General features: G+C 36.1%; 3 protein-coding genes across 3 annotated transcripts; 1 reads left to right on the forward strand and 2 right to left on the reverse strand.

Annotated features, from left to right (window-relative positions):
- Positions 1-6654: 6654 nt before the first annotated feature.
- On the reverse strand, positions 6655-8322 carry LOC124639611 (trypsin, alkaline C-like). The gene is made up of 4 exons (XM_047177053.1): positions 8271-8322; positions 7616-7853; positions 7249-7495; positions 6655-6960 (listed from the first exon to the last, which is right to left on the reverse strand). The coding sequence occupies exons 1-4, from the start codon at positions 8320-8322 to the stop codon at positions 6655-6657; spliced, it is 843 nt and encodes a 280-aa protein (XP_047033009.1).
- A 1416-nt stretch (positions 8323-9738) lies between these two features.
- Positions 9739-11876, reverse strand: LOC124639850 (iron-sulfur cluster co-chaperone protein HscB). Its single transcript, XM_047177354.1, has 3 exons — positions 11385-11876; positions 10936-11021; positions 9739-10268 (listed from the first exon to the last, which is right to left on the reverse strand). The coding sequence occupies exons 1-3, from the start codon at positions 11657-11659 to the stop codon at positions 9967-9969; spliced, it is 663 nt and encodes a 220-aa protein (XP_047033310.1). The 5' UTR covers positions 11660-11876; the 3' UTR covers positions 9739-9966.
- A 216-nt stretch (positions 11877-12092) lies between these two features.
- LOC124639776 (transcription initiation protein SPT3 homolog) lies at positions 12093-14017 on the forward strand. The gene has a single exon (XM_047177243.1). The coding sequence runs from the start codon at positions 12178-12180 to the stop codon at positions 13120-13122; it is 945 nt and encodes a 314-aa protein (XP_047033199.1). The 5' UTR covers positions 12093-12177; the 3' UTR covers positions 13123-14017.
- Positions 14018-20038: the final 6021 nt, after the last annotated feature.

Below are 20038 nucleotides of genomic sequence, written 5' to 3' on the forward strand. Positions count from 1 at the left end.
TACTCAAAAAGGTAAATCTTCAAGGTTAGAACGCTCATCCATGGTCAATAATGTGCCCTCGTCCTCCCGAAACGGGTTGACCAAAGACCATACCACCGCCTTTTTTTTTAATGGTGGCGTCAAAAATTATCCAACGACCCCTCGTGCTGTGGGTTAGCAGTGGTGAGGGAGTGTCAGACTCTTATCGACTAAAAACCGTCGTGTTCCGTCGTAGGCCTTTTATGTACCTACCAGGGCCGCGGTAACTCTTTCGAACAATCCCGCAGCCCCGGCAGGCCTAGGCCCTACTGGGCCACACTGGGGACCATTCCACAGCCTTGCGTGAACTTTCTGTGACCTACTCACACGAGCCACGGCAGTCTAATTTCAATATTTAAGATCGGTCGGCCTTGACTGATAATAATATTTTTATTCTCACACCCTAAATTATAACACTTACTTGTGAGTACCGAATTAGGCGAGTAGAATACATTGTAACTTTGTTATGAAAGTGAGTTACCTAGATCAACATTACAAGTCGAAACATTATTATTTTTACACGAAGGTCAATTTGACCTAACCTTTCTCACCACAACCATAACAGAAAAAGTCTGTCGAGTCTCTCTTCGCGCATAAATCCGCGTATGACCACAACACTTACGATATAAGAAAAACAACTTCTAGTTTACACTATCACTCGCGTAATTTTTATCGGCACTAACACTCGCCGATGTATCACGCTGGAGCTGCGCCATTTGTAATACTAACAGCCAGTTTCTTCATCAAAAGTTAAAGCCAAAGTAAAAGTCAAAGTAATGTCTAAAGTAAAAGTAACGGTCAAATTCAATTTTTCTATTAGTTTTGCCGTCACTTTAGTCTTGAAAAAACGTATTTGACCGTTACTTTTACTCTAGACATTGTTGGATATGGGTGCAGGTGAGACAAAGAAAACACATGTATCCTGAACGACTGTTATATTTCGAAAGTAAGAACGTACGATTAAAGTGAACATTGAATGATTGAATGTTTGACGAATGATTGAAGTAGGTATGCTTTATATAATCTTGGATATTTGTAAAGGAGGTATTATACGTACATCGTGCGTATATTCCAACAGCCCCCCTCAAATGTACAAGCATTTTATACAATCATAAGTCAAAAATCGTTTACCCAAACTTGGCTGCAAAACAGCACCTTTTGAACGTCAGGAATTTATAAAAGACAGTCCCCAAACCGCCCACCTTTCACCACTTCCTATGTGTTTTTACTGGGAAGAAGAAGTGGCGCAACAAACTCCCCAGCAACACATGTCTGTCTGTAGGTTAGAAGAACCTTAAACATTGTTTGATATATAAAGTATACAATACAATTTGTACATTGCAGTATAGGACAATATGCAATATTTACATACACTTTATACAGTCATAAATAGTACCTGCTGCATATCAAATTACAATAACTTTGATCAACAGCTTAGATTATAAACATAATAGCATTCTAAATAAAATCATTGAACTGAAATTATTCAAAAATTTACATTAAGTTCAACTTAATTCTAAAAACTTTGCATCATAAGTCAAAGTCAAAACATTTACTTCATTTAGACCATAACAAGCACTTATGAAAGTCAAAAACATAAATAAGTTTGATTCTAGTTGCTCATTCCAACAGTAGCTTCCTATGGAGAAGAACAGGCAAGTAACTCCACGGTTACCTTTTTTTTTTTTTTTTTTTTTTTTTTTTTTTAAATACATAGAATACATAATATGGTATTACAGTTTATATGTATTGATACATACAATAACAGCATGCGAAGGTCATGTAGAATCACAAACAAAAACATATGAGAATTAAATTACCATTAAAATGCTTCATGCTTCAAATTTTCATGTTTCACGAAAATGCATGAGTCAAATACCATTTATAAGAATAATTATTAAACATGATATGAATCTTTTAATGTACTTTGTAACTTATCTTGTAATAAGTATAAACATTCACATATTTTACATTAATTAATACTTTTATATGTACATATTTTGTCACCAGACAAATAGTCAAAGGAAAAATACAATTTTACTAGCTGGTAAAATTTTACTTTGGTTATTAATTAGATATTGTTATGTCCTATGGAGCAGGACCACCACATTTCTAAGCATTTTTATCTTGAACTTAATGTTCTAACTTATAATATGCTTTTTTAAAAAGTGTGGCTTTTTTATATATGAGTTTTAAACCTCATGTCATTCAGTTCCAGACTGTTGCCTGGTTGTCTGGTATTTTGTTATTACATTTACTTATTTATTTACATATACAACCTTACATCTACCCTTACAGGACGTGCCTAATGCGGCAGATGGGTTCTTATTAATTCTAAACTAAACTAAAAACACATAAATAACACATCACATCACATCACACAAATCAACACATAAAAACTTAACTAAATTCGTCACAATATCGTTTGTGATTTGTAGGATTATTAGCGATGCTAATACAACTGTTATTAACTTCATATATCATCATTGTCTGTTTTATCAGAATAGAACTATGTTATAATGATTTTATCCAAATAGCTTCTCTTATAGCTTCAAATAAGCATATATTCAGCTTCTGTTGAGGAACCGGCGACTATTTTGTTTCCGTGTATTCCACGAATTTGTACAATTATCAAACACTTTAATTATGTGATCTGTTGTACTTTTGCGGTCAATAACGTCGCCTCAACCGATCAGAATCTGCATACCCTGCCATCAGTTGTTTGTAATCACATTTCACATAGGTCAGCTTTAATTTAAGAGTTCCTTTTATGTATCTCAAAAGATGTTTTAACCACTTCCATAACTTCATTAATTTTACTTTGATACTGACTTATAATACCTATAGCAGCACAAATATTTGGTCATGTACTAAGCATTGCATGCGCATTGCGTACATAAGGCACTTCCATATAGATATCTTCCTTGAGAATGCCTTTCTAAACGGCGGTTTTTACATCCATAAGATGGGCATGTAAATCAAACTGATTTGCAAGAGTTAAAATAAATTGGAAAGATTATATTTGAGCTACTGGAGTCAACGTTTCGTTATAATCTTGTAAGCATTGTTGAGTGACACCACGAGCTACTAATCGGGCTTTATACCATGTAGGTTTACCCAACTCGTTATTTTTAATTGTTCATACCCAATTTGAGCATTTTATGTTAAAATTTTTAGGTCTTGCTATGAGAGTCCAAGTATTATTTCTATGATTAGACTCTATTTCACTTTTTGTGGTTTTCAACATATGTATACTAGAATCATCCCCACTAAAAATGTCACAATAGGTGCATGGTAGTGATTGAACAGTTGTGAGCGATAAGCAAAAATGGGTCATCAATCCTTTTATAATCTATTGGGGTACTTTGAGAATTATTTGTATTACGTCTCAGTTTGCTAGATGAAGGTCCAGCTTCTGAGCTATTATCAGGGGAATGATTATGTTTGTGTTTGTTGCCTATTAACTTTGCCGATTTATCGTCGTTATCGTGCTTGTTAATTTAGGCGGGAATTTGAACAGGTATTATAGAAATACAACTCATCAAATCATCATCATCATTGGCCACAGAGCATCTTGGACAGATGATTGTGGCAGTGCTTGTCTACGCGGTTATTAGTGCCGCAAGCACTTTCTTTCATCAAATCAACATCCCTCGCAATAGGGAATTGGTTATTTTCTGTATTAGGTAAATAGTTTGTAACCATTTTGGTCGTAACCAACTAATATGGCTTTAAATGACTTTTCGTCAAATTTCGAGGCTTTAGTTTTATCATGAACATGTTGAACCGAATCATCATCATTATTTTAAATGTCTTGAATGACTTATTTTCGGTTTCGTATTTTCGGTATTGATTGTGTCATGTTTCGTATGGTGTTTTATTATTGGCGAGCGCTTTTGTGGGTAGTCTATTTGTTAAATATGTATATTATTATAGCCTCATCCCAGAATATTTTATATAATTTCGCACTTGTAACCAATGGTCGAGCCATTTCGGTTAACGTACGATTCATACGCTCCTCGACACCATTTTGTTGTGGCTATTCGATACTGTTAAACAGTAAGTTATTCCTTACAAACACAATAATAATCTTTAAATTCATTAGAAAGATATTCTCGCCCACTATCGCAATATAAATTAGTTTACTTTATGGTTAAATAAGTTTTCACTTTTAGCAACAAAATCTTGAAAACATTTCAGCACTTCTGACTTAGCATACATCAAATATATATAACAGTGTAATATTACACTGTAATGTATAAAATTGTCTATAAAAGTAACAAAATAGTTCTTATTATCTACAGTACATGGTTTTTACCAAGTATGCAAGGTTCAAATAATTCATCAGCATTACCAAATTATCAAATAAAAACATTATTTTCATCAACTACATATTTGAACATAAAATTTTTCTGTTTATTTAAGTGAGTACTATGCCGTATTATTTATACTCTTTTACACAGTCTTGGTTATTCTCTTCAACTAAATTTAAATTACTCAGAGAATTATTACTGTTTAAAAGTAATACTAAAAACATTATCGATTGATGTTCTCACCTGTCATAAAACATTTATTATTTTTAACATAAATGTTGAAAAATGTACCGACATACCAGTCTTTTGGCATATTATAACGTACCTCCGGTGAATATAAAACGTCATCAATTGATCCTTGAATTTATGTTGTTACCTCGATTTACCCTTTACCAAAATCCAGGATTGAAACTCCTTTCCTAGCAACACCGATCTTCAATGGTGTGGATAATTCGACGTACGAGGTTAAAACCTTTTTACATTGTCAATCTTTTAATTTAATTTAATTTTATTTTTTGATTTGTCAATATGATATGTCATCATGATCTGTCACACCAGAATCTAAAAGAAAATAAACAGTATTAGCTATTTTCTACATAATTAGCAGACAATTAACATTATGAAATCATAAAAACGAAACCGCCCTGGTCATTGTTGCAGTATTCAATGTTATTGGCAGACTTTTGAAGTTCACCCATTGATTTATTTTGCTGCAGTCCCTTTAAGTAACGGCAGTCCTTTTTGAAATTATTCTGACGTCCGCAATGATCACAATACATTTTTGATATTATATGCATTGAATTTCCTGGTTGATAATTATTTTTATTCTTCTTCTTTCGTGTCGATGACATGTCTTATAGTGAGACTACACTTTGTCAGCCCAATATGCCGCCACAGCGAGAGCTCTAATTATTTTTATTTTGAGTGTGGGTCTCATTATTATTATACAATTCATGTTCGAGTAGGCGTAGTCTTCACAGAAACCATATTGAGTTGCTCATCACCTAGCAACGCAGAAATAACACCGTCATAAGATGTGATATTTTGTTCATTGTTAATGCAATTTTAATTTACACTCTTTCACTGAATTTAAAATTTTGTTGTATTACTTTTAACTACAGAAAACGGCCTGGGCCCATAACCTGTTGGATATGGGTGCAGGTGAGACAAAGAAAACACATGTATCCTGAACGACTGTTATATTTCGAAAGTAAGAACGTACGATTAAAGTGAACATTGAATGATTGAATGTTTGACGAATGATTGAAGTAGGTATGCTTTATATAATCTTGGATATTTGTAAAGGAGGTATTATACGTACATCGTGCGTATATTCCAACAGACATTACTTTAACTTTTGATGAAGAAACTGGCCGTAAATGAATTAATCTAAATATTTTTAGGCCTAAATAAAAAGAAAATTAAATATCAAGATTGTGTCTATGTAGACACGAAATAGTTTTCTATAACTACTGTTTAAAGACATTTTTGAATAGGGAAAAAACAAAAATGTGAAGATTGCACTAACAATATTTTGTATATAGCTATTTTATTTCATTTAGATATAGTTTTCCTAATATAACAACTATTATTGTAAAAAGAAACATTATATTTTAAATCTAAGGTCCTTATTTCAATATTGGTTTGTTGATATTCTCCATAGACAGTGGCGCCACGATTACGTTCCTAAGTACATATATTGGGGCTCAATTCTGCAAATTTTACTTAAGGTACATACGATTGATATCCAACTGAGTTTCAATCACGACTCAATTACGATCGAAGCATATGAGTTATTTCGTAAATACTTGCATCGTAACTAAATCATAATCGAATTGTAATGGACTCTCATTTGTATCGTTGTAGATGTTGCCATTCAAATTCTACCAAGAGTTTTATTCAGTTAATTAATTAATACATATGATATGAACTGTAATGAATTATTATTAACCCGTTGTATGCCGGTGCGTAGATATACGCGAGACACAATTAATTTTCTATTGTTCTATAATTAGCGGCATTCAAGCGATTAAACGTTTTTATCCTTTTCTGTGATTAAATAGTTAATCATATCTCCACAATTGATTTATAATTGCAATTTGATTGTAGAACAGACTACCCTTTAGACCAATAGCAGTCCAGTATAATTAGCAGAATGCTCGCTGAGGCTAAAACTGCTATTGAGATTCAATTGATATCCAATCGACACATAATAAAATTACTAGAACTGGTCGTGTGATGACGCCTGGAACGCGTACGTCATCTCAAGCCGTTTCAGCCGTAAACGCATAACAAAAGTTTCGCAATTTCTAAAATTAGGTACTCAAATAGCAAGCACAGTCCTTTTCATCCAGTCAGTGTAATGTGAAACCTTCGTGTATACTCCTGGGAAGTCAGGGTTTTGACACGAAACTCCGAATGACACGATGCCTACAATAAAACCGTTGTATATTAAAGGGCCCCCTGAATCTCCTTTGCAACCGGCAGATCCTCCATTGTTGACACGCACGGCGCAAATCATGGAATTTTGAATGACTTTCGAAATAGTCTCGTATTTCCGCGTGCAATCGTGCTGGCCTACAGTGACGAGTTTTGTGAGTTCCAGTTTATCACTCCGTAGACCGCCAAGCTGTAAAAAAGGTTTAATTTCAGAGTGCAAGTTGAATAATGGGGTGAATCAACTGAATGTTTCGAAAGAAAGAAATCTTCTGAAAGACTCAACTTAGACAGAACAGTGCCCTAGTATTATTTTTTACATAAACATTAAAATATGGACAATAGAGCAAAATATGTTGTTGGCACCTGAATTTCATTGCGCCTGAGAATTCAGATGTTTACAATACGGGGGATAGGGTTGCTCCGAGTACTAGAGTGGTAACACCTAATACATAATTATGACGTTGAATAAACCACAAACCTGTAATTCACCCCATCCTACGAGAGTACATTCAAAATTGTAGTCAAATTCTAATCCATGGATTGGAATTGAAGCCTTTCTAACATTACTGTTAAAGATGAACGGTTCAACCATCGCCATGATAGCTATATCGTTTGTGTTTTCTAATTCTTCGTAGTTTTCATGCACTCTGATAGCTCTCACATTGTGTATCACCCCACCAGAAGAACGGTAACTGGAGCCAACGCGAACCTTCCAGTAATTAACACTGTACAAAAAAAAACATAAAAAATCCATACCTTTGTGACTCAGCTTCACAAATAATCAAACTTTGGCATTTATAAAACAAGATACTAATAAAAAGAATATGATTGTAACAACATCTTACTCCATGCCCATAGGAAAGCAGTGTGCAGCTGACAGAGCGTGATAATTCGTCACAATGACTCCTGCACATTCTTGTTGGAACTGCTTATTTTCAACGTCGTACTTGAACACCTGGGCCAGGATGGGGAACGGGTCTATCTCGGTATGCATATTCCTGATCATGCCTTCAACGACTTCGACTATCACTAATGCGACTTTGCGGAGGTATTCCTTGAGAGTTATTGGGCTTTCGGTGTTTGCTGAAAAACAGACAGGAGCATAAATAAACATGTTCTACAGATGTCTACCAACATAATTTAAATGAGTAATATAATTTTAAATCCAAAATCAGCACTGAACGTTTGATTGATGAGTGGATTTGGTTAGCAAGCTGCCGTACCGACTGCAAAAGACATGTAAGAACTAAAAAACTACGGGGACAAATAATTTGTGGTGCCATCCTAAATATGGCGGACCTCGTTATAACATACCTAATAAGTAGATCACGGGCGCAGACTGTGATGAACGCTGGTTTGCCTTTTGCCGGACATGATCGATCGATCGTGCTAGTTTTAGCCACGGGATCCTTCCTGACAAGCTGGTCGGCCAAAATATCAAAAGGTACCACTAATTTAAAACTTTATTTATACAATAAAACACTAGGAAACGCTACTTACCCCCCACACAACACCAGCTCAAATATAATATGATGAGAATATTCCGATTCATTTTGGTTAAATCTTCACACTTCGATTGCACAGACACGGTTTGTACTGATCCGATGCAAGCACAAAACTAAATGATTGGTGTTCTCTAGAGCAGGGATGGCGAACCTTCATTGTCTCATAAAAAATATACAATGTAGCAAGGGGTGGCTTCATAGCACGATGTGAATAAAAAAATCAGGTAACGGTTACCTGGATTTTGTTGTAGGTACTTACGCAAGAGGAGTGGTGGGATGTAAAGAGAGAGACCTATTCTAAATGCTGCCCAATCAGGGACGATCACTTTGCCAAGGATCCACAAAGAAAACTATTGAAAGTTTGCAGAAAACTTTAAATAAATAAAAAAATAATGGCGTTCGTACTTTGCCACGGGCTACCATGAGCTAGCTGAGATCTTACTGCTGAAAGTAGCTGTAAGGTACATGAAACATAGGGCACGCCACCATAGTGGCGGTAAGTCCCCTCTTTGAGGAGTGGCTCGGGAGGAGTCACGGTGCCCTCACGTACCGCATGACGCAGGTCCTCACCGGACACGGTTATTTCGGGAGATACCTGCATCGAATCGGTCGTGAGGAAGCGCCTGGGTGTCACCACTCTGCGGACAGCTCCAAGGACACGGTGGAACACACAGTCCAGGAGTGCCCTGCGTGGGAAGGGCACCGCCGGGTCCTCGTCGAGGCTTTGGGCGGCGGTGACCTCTCGCGTCCGGCCCTGGTTCAGGCCATGGTCCGGGGCGAGAGGGAATGGGATGCCGTCGCCTCCTTCTGCGAAGCGGTCATGCTCGAGAAGGAGGAGGCGGAACGCCAGAGAGTTCGCACCTCTCATCCCGGCCGCCGCGCTGGACCACGTAGACACCACGGGCGCCGAGTGTCGCGAGATGACTCCCGGCCACCGTAGGCGTGGGTCTGTCGGCGGTGAGTTCGGGTGGCTCATCGTCCCTCTGTCTGCTTAGACGACAGACCCGTGTCGACGGCGCGCGTTGTTCCACGCGCTCCTCAAAGAGATGTCAGCAACCCCAGCGGGGCCCAGTAGGGCCAAGGCCTGCCGGGGCTGCGGGCTGTTCGAAAGAGATACCGCGGCCCTGGTACATAAAAGGCCTATGAAAGAACACGACGGTTTTTAGTCAGTAAGAGTCTGACACTCCCTCACCGCTGCTAACCCACAGCGGGATTTAAAGATTTTTGACGTCGTAAAAAAAAAGGTACTTGAAACATAAAAAAGGCTTACCTATTGTGGCCAGGTAAAATCCTAACTGCGACTTTATAAATACTAACTTAATAAATCGAAATTATTTAGTTCAACTTAAAAATTTCACTGTATTATTTCAAATTAAGTATCAAGATTATGTCTGTATTTATTATTAGTTTTTAGTAACTACTGATTAAATAAATTTATGAAAAGGGAAAAATTTAAACAAGCATTTAAAGATTGCAATAACAATATTCTGAATATATTTTCATCATTTTCATAACATAACAACTATTATTGTAAAGCACACATTCTTTTTTTTTTTAATCTAAGGTCCATTTTCAATATCTTGTCCGGTGGCGAAATTAGGAACTAAAGTACAAATAAGTATTGGATTGTTGATATTCTCTATAGACAGTGGCGCCACCATTACAATTCTCCACATACTGGTCAAACTGTTTTACCGTATGATCCCTTTATTACGAATAGAAGATTGTATTTGGTTGTCTATACTTGTATAATATTTCATAACACCTAATAATTTTATAACTCTTTTCATATCTCCATCGAAAAACGCTGTGGAGACTTGTTTCTGCAAACTCTTTATTTGTTTTTTATTCTCCATATTTAATGCCATTATTTCTTCTTCTGTTTCCGCATTCTCCACTTCTTCATTCTTCTCCATTATTTGCATTAAGAATGCTTGGTCTACTTCTGTGTTTTCAGGGATCTCTTTGCCTCTTAGACGCAGCATGTATATGCCTGAAAAATATAGGTGTTTTGGTTTTACATGTTTTTTAGTCAGTATTCAACAATAAGTAATACTGGAAGCCTCAAATTTTACTTAAGCAATATTATTTACATATGATTGACATTCAATTACGATTCAAGTACACAGGGCATTTCGCAAAATATTCAAGTTTAAAACTTTAGATTTTTAATAATAATGTCGGGACATCTTTTCACACACGGTTGGTTAGCCCCATGGTAAGTTATTAATTAACTTGTGTTATGGGTGCTAACACAACTGATAAACTACATATAGCTACATATATACATATTTATAAATACATATTGTAACACCCAGACCACGGCCAACAAGCATGCTCATCACACAAATGTCGACCGCACCGGGAATCGAACCCGGGACCTCAGATTCGGCAGTCCGGCTTGGTGACCATTGCGCCATAGAGGTCGTCGAGAAACTACTATTGAGATTCAATTAATATCCAATTGACACATTATTAAATTAGCAGTATTGAGACACTGGTCTACAATCACCTTTTATAATGGTTTGCAATTTTGTGTATTCACTTCTATGGGAAATTTAATTAAAAATGGCCAATAGATTCACCAAGCACCAAGCACTTTGATGGGTGGTATTATTTATTTTTTATGAAAGAAAGAAAGAAAGGTTGTGGGTAATTACCTCTATTTAAGGGTTCCAATAATGTTTTGTATGCCTCATTTACCAAAGATGAATATTTTTCAGAGATTTCTTGCTCTTCCTTTTGCCTGAAACATTTTGAAAACTTCATTAAAAACATTCTTATTATATTATAAACATTAAAGTTTTTATGAATCTATGCATGTTTGTTACACTTTCACACAAATACTACTGATTGGATTTTGATGAATTTTGGCTGTAACATAGGTGTGGGAAGTAGTTCCTTCAGGAAGAATGTGAAACCATGGGCTAGTCAAAAATTGGTATGTAAATGGTAAACACAAACACAATACAATATTACTCAATTAAGAATTAATCAGTTTAGACATACATTAGTTTTTGTGGGATTTCCTCTTGACTATTGTGTAAAAACTAAATAAAATAGTAGGAACACAAAATGTGCAAAAACAAGTTTAATAATGTTCCATTACCTGTTTGCAAATTTATCTGGGTGCAAATACCTCTGTAGTTCTTTATATTTCTTGGCCAGCTCCGTCTCATCTAAGTCGTAAGTTTCACTCACTCCCATGATTTTAAAATAATTGTCACCTTTGATCGGTTGCTGTAATGCATTGCAACTTCCGCAGAATAAACTGTTCTCCACATTCTTAGCGTCTTTGCCACAACACCAACATGATGAAAGACGTATTTGTCTCAAAAAACTCTGTTTTACTACACCATTTATTATGAAATTTCTTACATTCATGATTTTGAGGTTAATTTACGTTGTACGATCCAAACGGGCCTTGAAATAATTATGAAATGAGTACGAAACTTCAGCGAGGTCACGAAAAGTACACAGCTATGGCCAAGTGTTGATTTACTCAGTTTAAAAAGCTTAATTAATTCCTAATCGTAGTTTTCGTTTCTATTTACAATTTGACATAACAATCAGCTGATCGGGATTTATATGTTTAGTTACGCACTGTTACGCATGCATGCTTTGTAAAAAGACGAATGCATAGAAATGGTATGATTGTAATAGTTCAACGTTGTAATTAATTAATTTTACACCAAGAATAATTTAAAAAGGTGGTCTGGCAGAGTATGCTAAATATAAAACAAAACTATCATCAGTTATCAAAAAAAAATTAAAATAACTAAACGAGATGGATGCTGTCATTTGTCAAACAAATCAATTCGTTTGACATTAATCTGAGTGTAAACTATTGTTTGTGAAAGCATTTATTTTTTCATCTCCGTTAAAAGCTAAAAGCTCTGACGATGGCTAATTACTTCACAATGGACGGCACTGAAACTACAAACTTCCAAAAAGAAATATCTGGCATGATGCACGGTTTCGGCGACAATCCGAACCCAAACGCAGCAACCGTTGTTTTGGTTGAAAGTATTGTTCAACAACAACTGAAGTTTATGATCCAAGAAGCACACATGAACTGCAATTTGAGGTGCGGTAAGGCTATTTCCAATTACGACATTATTTACTTAATGAGAAAAAATACAAAGAAGTTAAAACGCTTGCATGACTACCAGTTAAAGTTGGATCAAATTGACAAGAAATGCGTCCTGAATATTGGTACGGCTAGCGAGGCAATGATAACTGGGATGATAATAGAGGAAGAGAAAGACCTAGCTGTCAAGAAGCGTAGGACACACATTGACTACATTCGGGAATTTGATGAGGCTGATGAAGTCAGTCAGATAAAGTTTGACTCCATAGACTACATAAGAAAAGTTAGAGCAGCTAAAATTACTGAGTCTATGACTTTCGAGAAGTATGAGGCATACCATAAAGCTAGATGCATGTCTTTCCGTTCTGGGTACGGCATAGGCAAAGGCTTTGTTAAGCTCGAACGCTGGCTGAATCCAATGAAAGAGTTTAAGTTAACACAGTCCGCATTAGAAGTCCTATGCTTTATTGCTTATGAAACTGTTGCGGAGATTGTGGACGGAGTGTTCTTGGTTCGTCAAGATGGTAAGAAGAAGAGCGGAGATCCATTCAGCAAGTTTGAAGGTGGTTACTTCTGTAACCCTGTCAGTTTGAGTAATGCGGTATACATTAAGTCTGGGTACGAAGGAGTACCAGCTATAACGGTTGCAGAAGTCAGAGAAGTACTCAGAAGATATTACTCCCCAAGAACAGGAATGAATGGCTTATTCTATAGAAATATGAGTTTAGACTTGCCCATCAGATATATAGCTTTGTAATGTGATTTTCAGGAGGTATTATTGGATAATCAAGTTTATAAGTCTATTTTTAACAGATTATTGTAAGTCTGATATTCAGGGAGGAGTTATTTCTCTCTTTTTTAGTATATGGAATGATTATACCATGTATCAGAATAGAAGTAAAGGTGGATGTTAAAAATGTGAAAGCAAACTTTAAAAACAATGGAAAATTCATTGTAAACAGTAGTTTTAAGAAAATTCGTTGAAAACTGAGGTTTATTTTGATGGACTTGGGCCTGACATGTAACGGTTCCCTTGAGTGCTGTTAGAACCAGAAATATTGTAAAAAAATATATTTCAATTTCTGTAAAAAACCTTATAGAACCTCCTTGGGGTCCCTTCAGATAGACCGGCTCGGAGAGCATCGGCGCGCATTTTTCTTTTCACACAGACTGGAGTCGGCTCCAATCGGCTCCGATCGGCTGCGTGGGATGTAATTGGAGCCAAACATCAGCAAGACCGAGAAAAAGTACATGATCGGAGCCGTTCGGAGCCAGTCGGCACCTCTTATAATTTCACCCCGAATGCCTTCGAGCATTCTTAATGAAAAAAGCAGTGCATATGCAAAAATAAACCTTACTTAAAATACTAAGTACTCAATTTTCAATGTGTTAAGAATTTGCTCTCCTCTCCGAGCCAGTCTGTCTGAACAGACCCTTACACTTCATATGAAATTATATTGTTTAATGGGTTGCATTTATCAACATTAAATTAAAAATTAGTATTATTGGATATTCAATATTAGTATTATGTTATTGGACTGCAGCTACTAAATATGTAGGGTATTCAAAATGTATTTCTACTATTCTCAAATTACTTTAATATTGTATTGAAGAACAATTTTAATAAATACTTTTATCACTTATTACTATTACTAAACTCTTTTCATTAAATGAGAACTTACCTAAAATCTGATAAAAACGGTTAAATGCGAATCTGACTTATGCATACTTACTAAGAACTGGAACATATCAAAAACGGGATATACTTGGTATTTTGTATCTAACTTTAGAGACACGGTTTTATAACCAGTTTTCATCAAAAAACCACATCAAAATCGGTTCATCCTAAGGTGCCACAGGTAAAGCAATTAGAGGTAAGCTTAAGAGGGAGGCTTTGAATAGATCATATAGATAGGTAATATACCTACTATACTTTATGTTGTATGGGAAAGCATCAAATGACCCCTTCCACTGCGGGTGCAGCGTGAGGGAGTGTCAGACTCTTACTGACTAAACCCATCCATGTTCCTTCTTAAGCCCTTTATTTACCTACGCCGCGGTTACTCTTTCGAACAATCCTGCAGCCCAAGTAAGTATTTAGGTAAGTAGGTACCTAAACAAGTTAGTACCTAAGTCAAGTTTCACACTTAAACAAACGTTCTTACCACATCACTAAATGCAAACTAATATTATAAATGCGAAAGTAGGTAACTCTGTCTATCTGTCTGTCTGTCTTTTCTTCACGCCTAAACTACTGAACCGATTTGTGTGAAATTTGGTACAGACATAGTTTGGAACTTGCGAAAAGACATAGGATAGTTTTTATAACAAAAAATATAATAAAAAATAAGATTTATTCCGGACATATAGCGCCATCTATTGGTCAAACCAAAAATCTGCCGGAAGACACTATTGCACGCGAACGATGTCGCGGGCAAAAGCAAGTTGTACAATACATCAGTTTCAGAAATCAATAAAGGTATGCCTACCCACCTACCCCTAACAAATGATAGTTGTGTTAGATAACTTAAGTAGGTACCTACATAAAGTGAGTTTCATGGCCAAATTATTAACTTCCCACATATGTAGATATTACCTACCTACATATACTTACAACTAGACCAGAAACACTTAGCAAATTACTTACAGATATATTATAATAGGTAATACCTACCTACGAGTGCCTACGCAATCCAATCCATTTGGTAAGGCTTAATTGAATTTACAATTTGATATTAATAGTTGTACGTATCTTATATAATTGTAGATCCGGTACCTACTTCCTTTGGTACAATCCATTAAAATAATAAATGTCATAAATAATAAGCTTATGACGCAAGAAAAAGGGTTTCACATGTTTGACCTCATCATGTGTGTCACCGCCATATTTAAACGGATTACATTTTTAGGTAAACTTAGTGATACTGAATAATGGTATCTTCTTAGCCACGCATGTTAATTAAAATTACCATTAAAAGCATTTAGGCATTAAAATTGGTTCACCAGTTGAGTTGTTAGGGCAGGGATCACAGACACGCAATAGCAGAGTTTATCTACCTATGTTTGTTGAATTTAAATTCATGCGTAGTTTAAAAATGTGTACTTAACTATTAAATGGTCCATGGAAATAAGGACATAAAGAATAGCATCGTTTATTTGTGCAAAACTAAAGCTTCATAAACTCTTTAACAACTATACCCAGTGGTAATTTCGAAATAAGTTACCCTTCAACAAAGTTTCATGTCCAATTAAAATAAAATGGGACGGAACGCCGCCGAACTTTATTAGAGTGCTTGTGACAGATTTAATTTTATAAAGGATGGACAAACAAAAACTATTGTGTGTAGTGTAAATAGCTACCTCTATGTATCGTTCTGTACCTAATGAAGAAAGAGTGATAAACAGCTTATAATAAAACTAGCTGTTTTCCCGCAGTTTCCCCGTCAAACCACTGCTAACTGGGAAAAATAAAGCTTATGTTACTCAGGAGTAGTACAACTTTCTAAAAATATTTTTTTTTTAAATCGGTTTGAAATTGCCAAGGCACTGACCCACCTGTCAAACGGGCGCTAACAATTATCGCGACGCGACCTCCTCAGGCGTACACCTTGGCTTTTTGAGAGCGGTTGCTTGCAAATTTAATTTAGCCTAGCTGAGTTATAGCGCTCCTTATTGGATGTAGGACGGGGCTCTGAATTAATAATGGCGGCGTATGCGAGCTTCCTAGAGATCTTAGAGAAATTAGACAACTGGAGACGCCAAGGTACTTTTGAGAAAAGTTATGCTTATACGTGTACGTCACGTATACCTACATCAAGTTTATGTTCTATGCTTGTGTTCAACAGTTTTAAATTGTTAAAAACGTGGAGCGCATGTTCAGAAAGTCTGACACCCAGTCTTACCAAGGGTATCGTGCTGCGGGTAATTGGTTTGATGAGGTCAGATACGCAGTCGTTTCATTTTAAAAACTGGCACTCTACTACACTCGGTAAGATCGGAAGCCGACCCCAACATAGTTGGTAAAAGGATAGGCAGATGTCTGGTCCAAAAAGCATGAAGAGATGTCACAATTTTCATCTTGTCTCCAGAGTGCAAATGAGCAGGTATTTTTCCATAGATAAAGTATAGTTATGGCGCCTCCAGTTGGTTGAATGCTCTAACTTTGAGGCAGTCAATACTTGAGTCTTATGTCTGCTGCGTTTAGGGATTTGTGCGGACGCTATATTGGTTTTCTTTTGATGGTATCTCCTTCAGTAATAATGTAGATTGTATCATTAGTAGTGGTACATAAATAAACTATGTGTTACCAGTTATTTCGTAACAGATGAGATTATTATAACTTCTGGAAGTTGGTCTGATGAATCTTTACCTACAAATACTATAGCAGAAGAGTTTGTTAGTTTACTTGAACGCGTAAATCTCGGGAACTACTGGTCTAATTAAAAAAAATATGTTAGTCATATAGTTCACATAGTTTACCGAGAAAGACTACTATAGGTAGTCTACTTTTCGGTGGTGATGTGGTGGTGTGGCGATGCCGCGAAGGTAAGTAAGATTAAATAAAATAAGGGGAAAATACGTGGCAGGTACATAATTGCATCATAACTTGTATGGGAAGTATTACGGAAGTTAACAACACGGTAATATTAAGTCAGCATCGTTAACTGAGCGCTTTCAATTCACTTTTGATCTCACTGTAACATCTACACTTTAAATTGTGACCTCAGAGTATGAATAAGACTACGTAGTTATTAGATACATTGCATGAGAATTACACCGCGAAGTCAAATCATTCATTTCAATAGCAATTTCACAGCAAGCTGAATTATCAAGGGGATAAAAAATATAGATTTCATCTGGTCTAGACTTTTTGATTCTCCATTAGTACATAAAAAAAAGTAAAAAAAACGATTCTCATGAACAACTGTAAATGACCCATCCCACTGTGAGTGTAATGGGAGTGTCAGACTTTCATTAAATAAACCTATCTTTCTTCCTTGCAATAATAACTACTAGCTAACTAGCTAGCTAACTTCTGCCAGCGGTATCACCCGTGTCCCGTGTAAACTTCTCCGTGGACCTGGATAAAAAGTAGGTAGTTTTTCTCGATAAATGAGCTATCTAACACTGATTTTTTTTTGAAATCGGAGCAATACTTCCTGAGATTAGCGAGTTCAAGCAAACAAACAAACTCTTTAGCTTTGTAATATTATGTAGTATTGATTATACAGCTAGTCTTATTCATACATTCACTGCTCCATGTAAACATAAAATATACGGCAGTGAGAGTAGAGCAATCAAAGGTTTATACTACGTATGACATTGTGAAGGTTTTAAGGGCTGAACGCAAAGAGGTTTCAATTTAGTCTATGGCGCATTCTATACAATTGGATCGTAAAGGAAATCGCTTCTAGTTTTTTGTTATTTACAGTTGGTTTCAAACTGTTTTCGTAGTTTTGGGATTTAAACTCACTAGCATGCGTACATGTAGTTTTTACCTGAAGGAGTATCTACACATTCATCCAGATATCCAACGAGACATGCAAAGATTTACCTGACTAGCCGATTTCCCGTGGTTTCACCCACGTCCCGTGGGATCTACTGCCTGTATCGGAATAAAATCGGCCTATGTTACTCGAGAAGAGTGTAGCTTTCCGACAGTGAAATCATTTTTCAAATAGTTTCAGTGATTTCGGAGGGTAAAAAATTTCATCTTTTTATATTAGGTAAGTACAGAAATATAGATTTTGTGTAGGTCACTTCTAGTAGTCACAGCAAATATGCCATCATTTATTTATCAATCATTTATCTAACTAAACAAAACAAATGCAGCACATATTTATTATCTCTGCAAAAACAAAAAACAACACACAACCAGCGACATTTATAACTCTCCTCCGTCAAAAAACGAACGACAGTTCCACATTTAAATGAGATTCTTTATTCAAAATAAAATAATTCCGGCAGCTCGCATTGCAGCGCTCAGCTGTTTATAATTCCGCCGCCATGATAATTGAGTGAAGAGTTAGCGGGATCCTCGCTCGCGTACAGTTTGTTACCCCGAATAAGTATTTATGGCAACACTTTTAACATTTTTGGTTGTGCCACTGAATATCACTGTAATATTGTTAAAAGCGCATGTTTGTGTGTGTTTGTTACTTCATCACTTCACTCCTTTTATATTTCACTTTATTTAGTAGGTAAGTACCTCTTTACTTAGCTTTCTTTTTTATATAGGGTCAACTTTGAAGCACGGTTCGGAAGTAAAATAATAGTGGCGTCCTAGCCGAATGTGGACCACGGCGGTTGTTCTCATGTGAGGTGATCAGCCAGCTGCGCAGGACATATTATAGTGCACAAGCATTTGCGCAGACATAGGTGCACTCCCTATTCCTTTACTCTCATCGGACGGAAATCCGACACGACCGGAAGAGAGATCAGGTGCAGGACCAATCCAATCCAATCCAATGCACGGGTATAAACTTCCAGACTCCTGGAGTCCTGGTTGCTTTGTGAAAGGAATCGAACCCGAGACCTCGTGTACAGCAGTCGTATTATGCGACAACAAGACCAACGAAGCTTAGATACTGACAGAAACAAACGAAAATCGACCAATTCCCATAGAAAAGTTTTCAATTCTTTCTAAAATTAGACAGTGGCAACATAAATATTGAAAACTAGATAAATTGTAACCTATAATAATATCCCATATGTGGAAGACATATTAAGGAAGTGAAAACTATATTTTTGCACCGTCCATGTTATATGGTTGTTAATAAAAGCTGGCTCTTGAAGAGGGTATCGGGTCGCTATTTATTTTCGATTAGCAGATAAGGGTACTGTTATTTGTGTGAGAATTGTGAATAAACAAACGTTTGAAAGATCCGATATTATCCAAAACTAGATGTTCTTGCGTTAAAACTACTTCTAGTACCTAGGAACATGGATCAAAATATGTCACTCACATACATACATACTTATATATTATAATGTAGCATGACTTTGACTAATTGTTAAAATTTTCATTATAATATCTAATGAAAAATGTCAAAAATCACAAAATATCATATGCTTAATATGAAACATTTCTAGTCTGTGTCAGTGGGCTTACCTGCGGTTCGTAAAAACCATCGCATTTCTAAGTAAATGGGCTGTCTAATACTGAAATAATTTTCAAATCAATTCAAAATACCTAAGTATGGTAGCTTTAAATGCGGCTACTCAGCAAGATTTTACTGAAACCTATCTAAAAGTTTATAGAGATTTCCTAGTAGGCCATTGACGTTGCTCCTTTTTTAATAAGAAAGTTTTCAGAATCGCGCAAGTCTGGATTTGTGCCAGTTTGATCGCAAATGGCGCAACCCCATTAAATGGCTGGAAATAAACCTACTGAAAATTACCAAAGAGTTCTTTATTTTCTTAGTTCTTGATAGGACGAAGTGAAACATCGTACAAGAAAACTAGGATTACTTTTATGTCGGAAAGCCATCTTGAACAAGCATGGTGATTAACAATCTTTGTGTTTATATGAAGAGGACTATAGTTCGGCCATTCAGAGAATGCGTTCCTGACACGTCGCGATTGAACTGACTGAATTATAACATTCATTGATTATTGATATAATAATGTTGTTTTAATGCTCCTCAATTGTTAAAACGGTAAACAACCAGCAA

Source organism: Helicoverpa zea, chromosome 19 (genome assembly GCF_022581195.2).
Source record: "Helicoverpa zea isolate HzStark_Cry1AcR chromosome 19, ilHelZeax1.1, whole genome shotgun sequence".
NCBI lineage: Eukaryota > Metazoa > Arthropoda > Insecta > Lepidoptera > Noctuidae > Helicoverpa > Helicoverpa zea.

What these genes read in the sequence shown, in the direction of transcription:
- LOC124639850 (XM_047177354.1), bottom strand. Translation starts at nt 11,659, where the DNA reads ATGAATGTAAGAAATTTCATAATAAATGGTGTAGTAAAACAGAGTTTT. An exon ending in CCAGATAAATTTGCAAACAG is followed by an intron (nt 11,022 to 11,384) that starts GTAATGGAACAT and finishes AAAATGTTTCAG; the next exon opens with GCAAAAGGAAGAGCAAGAAA. An exon ending in ATTGGAACCCTTAAATAGAG is followed by an intron (nt 10,269 to 10,935) that starts GTAATTACCCAC and finishes TATATTTTTCAG; the next exon opens with GCATATACATGCTGCGTCTA.
- LOC124639776 (XM_047177243.1), top strand. Translation starts at nt 12,178, where the DNA reads ATGGCTAATTACTTCACAATGGACGGCACTGAAACTACAAACTTCCAA.
- LOC124639611 (XM_047177053.1), bottom strand. Translation starts at nt 8,322, where the DNA reads ATGAATCGGAATATTCTCATCATATTATATTTGAGCTGGTGTTGTGTG. An exon ending in GAGCTGGTGTTGTGTGGGGG is followed by an intron (nt 7,854 to 8,270) that starts GTAAGTAGCGTT and finishes TCTGTTTTTCAG; the next exon opens with CAAACACCGAAAGCCCAATA. An exon ending in TAGGATGGGGTGAATTACAG is followed by an intron (nt 6,961 to 7,248) that starts GTTTGTGGTTTA and finishes CCTTTTTTACAG; the next exon opens with CTTGGCGGTCTACGGAGTGA.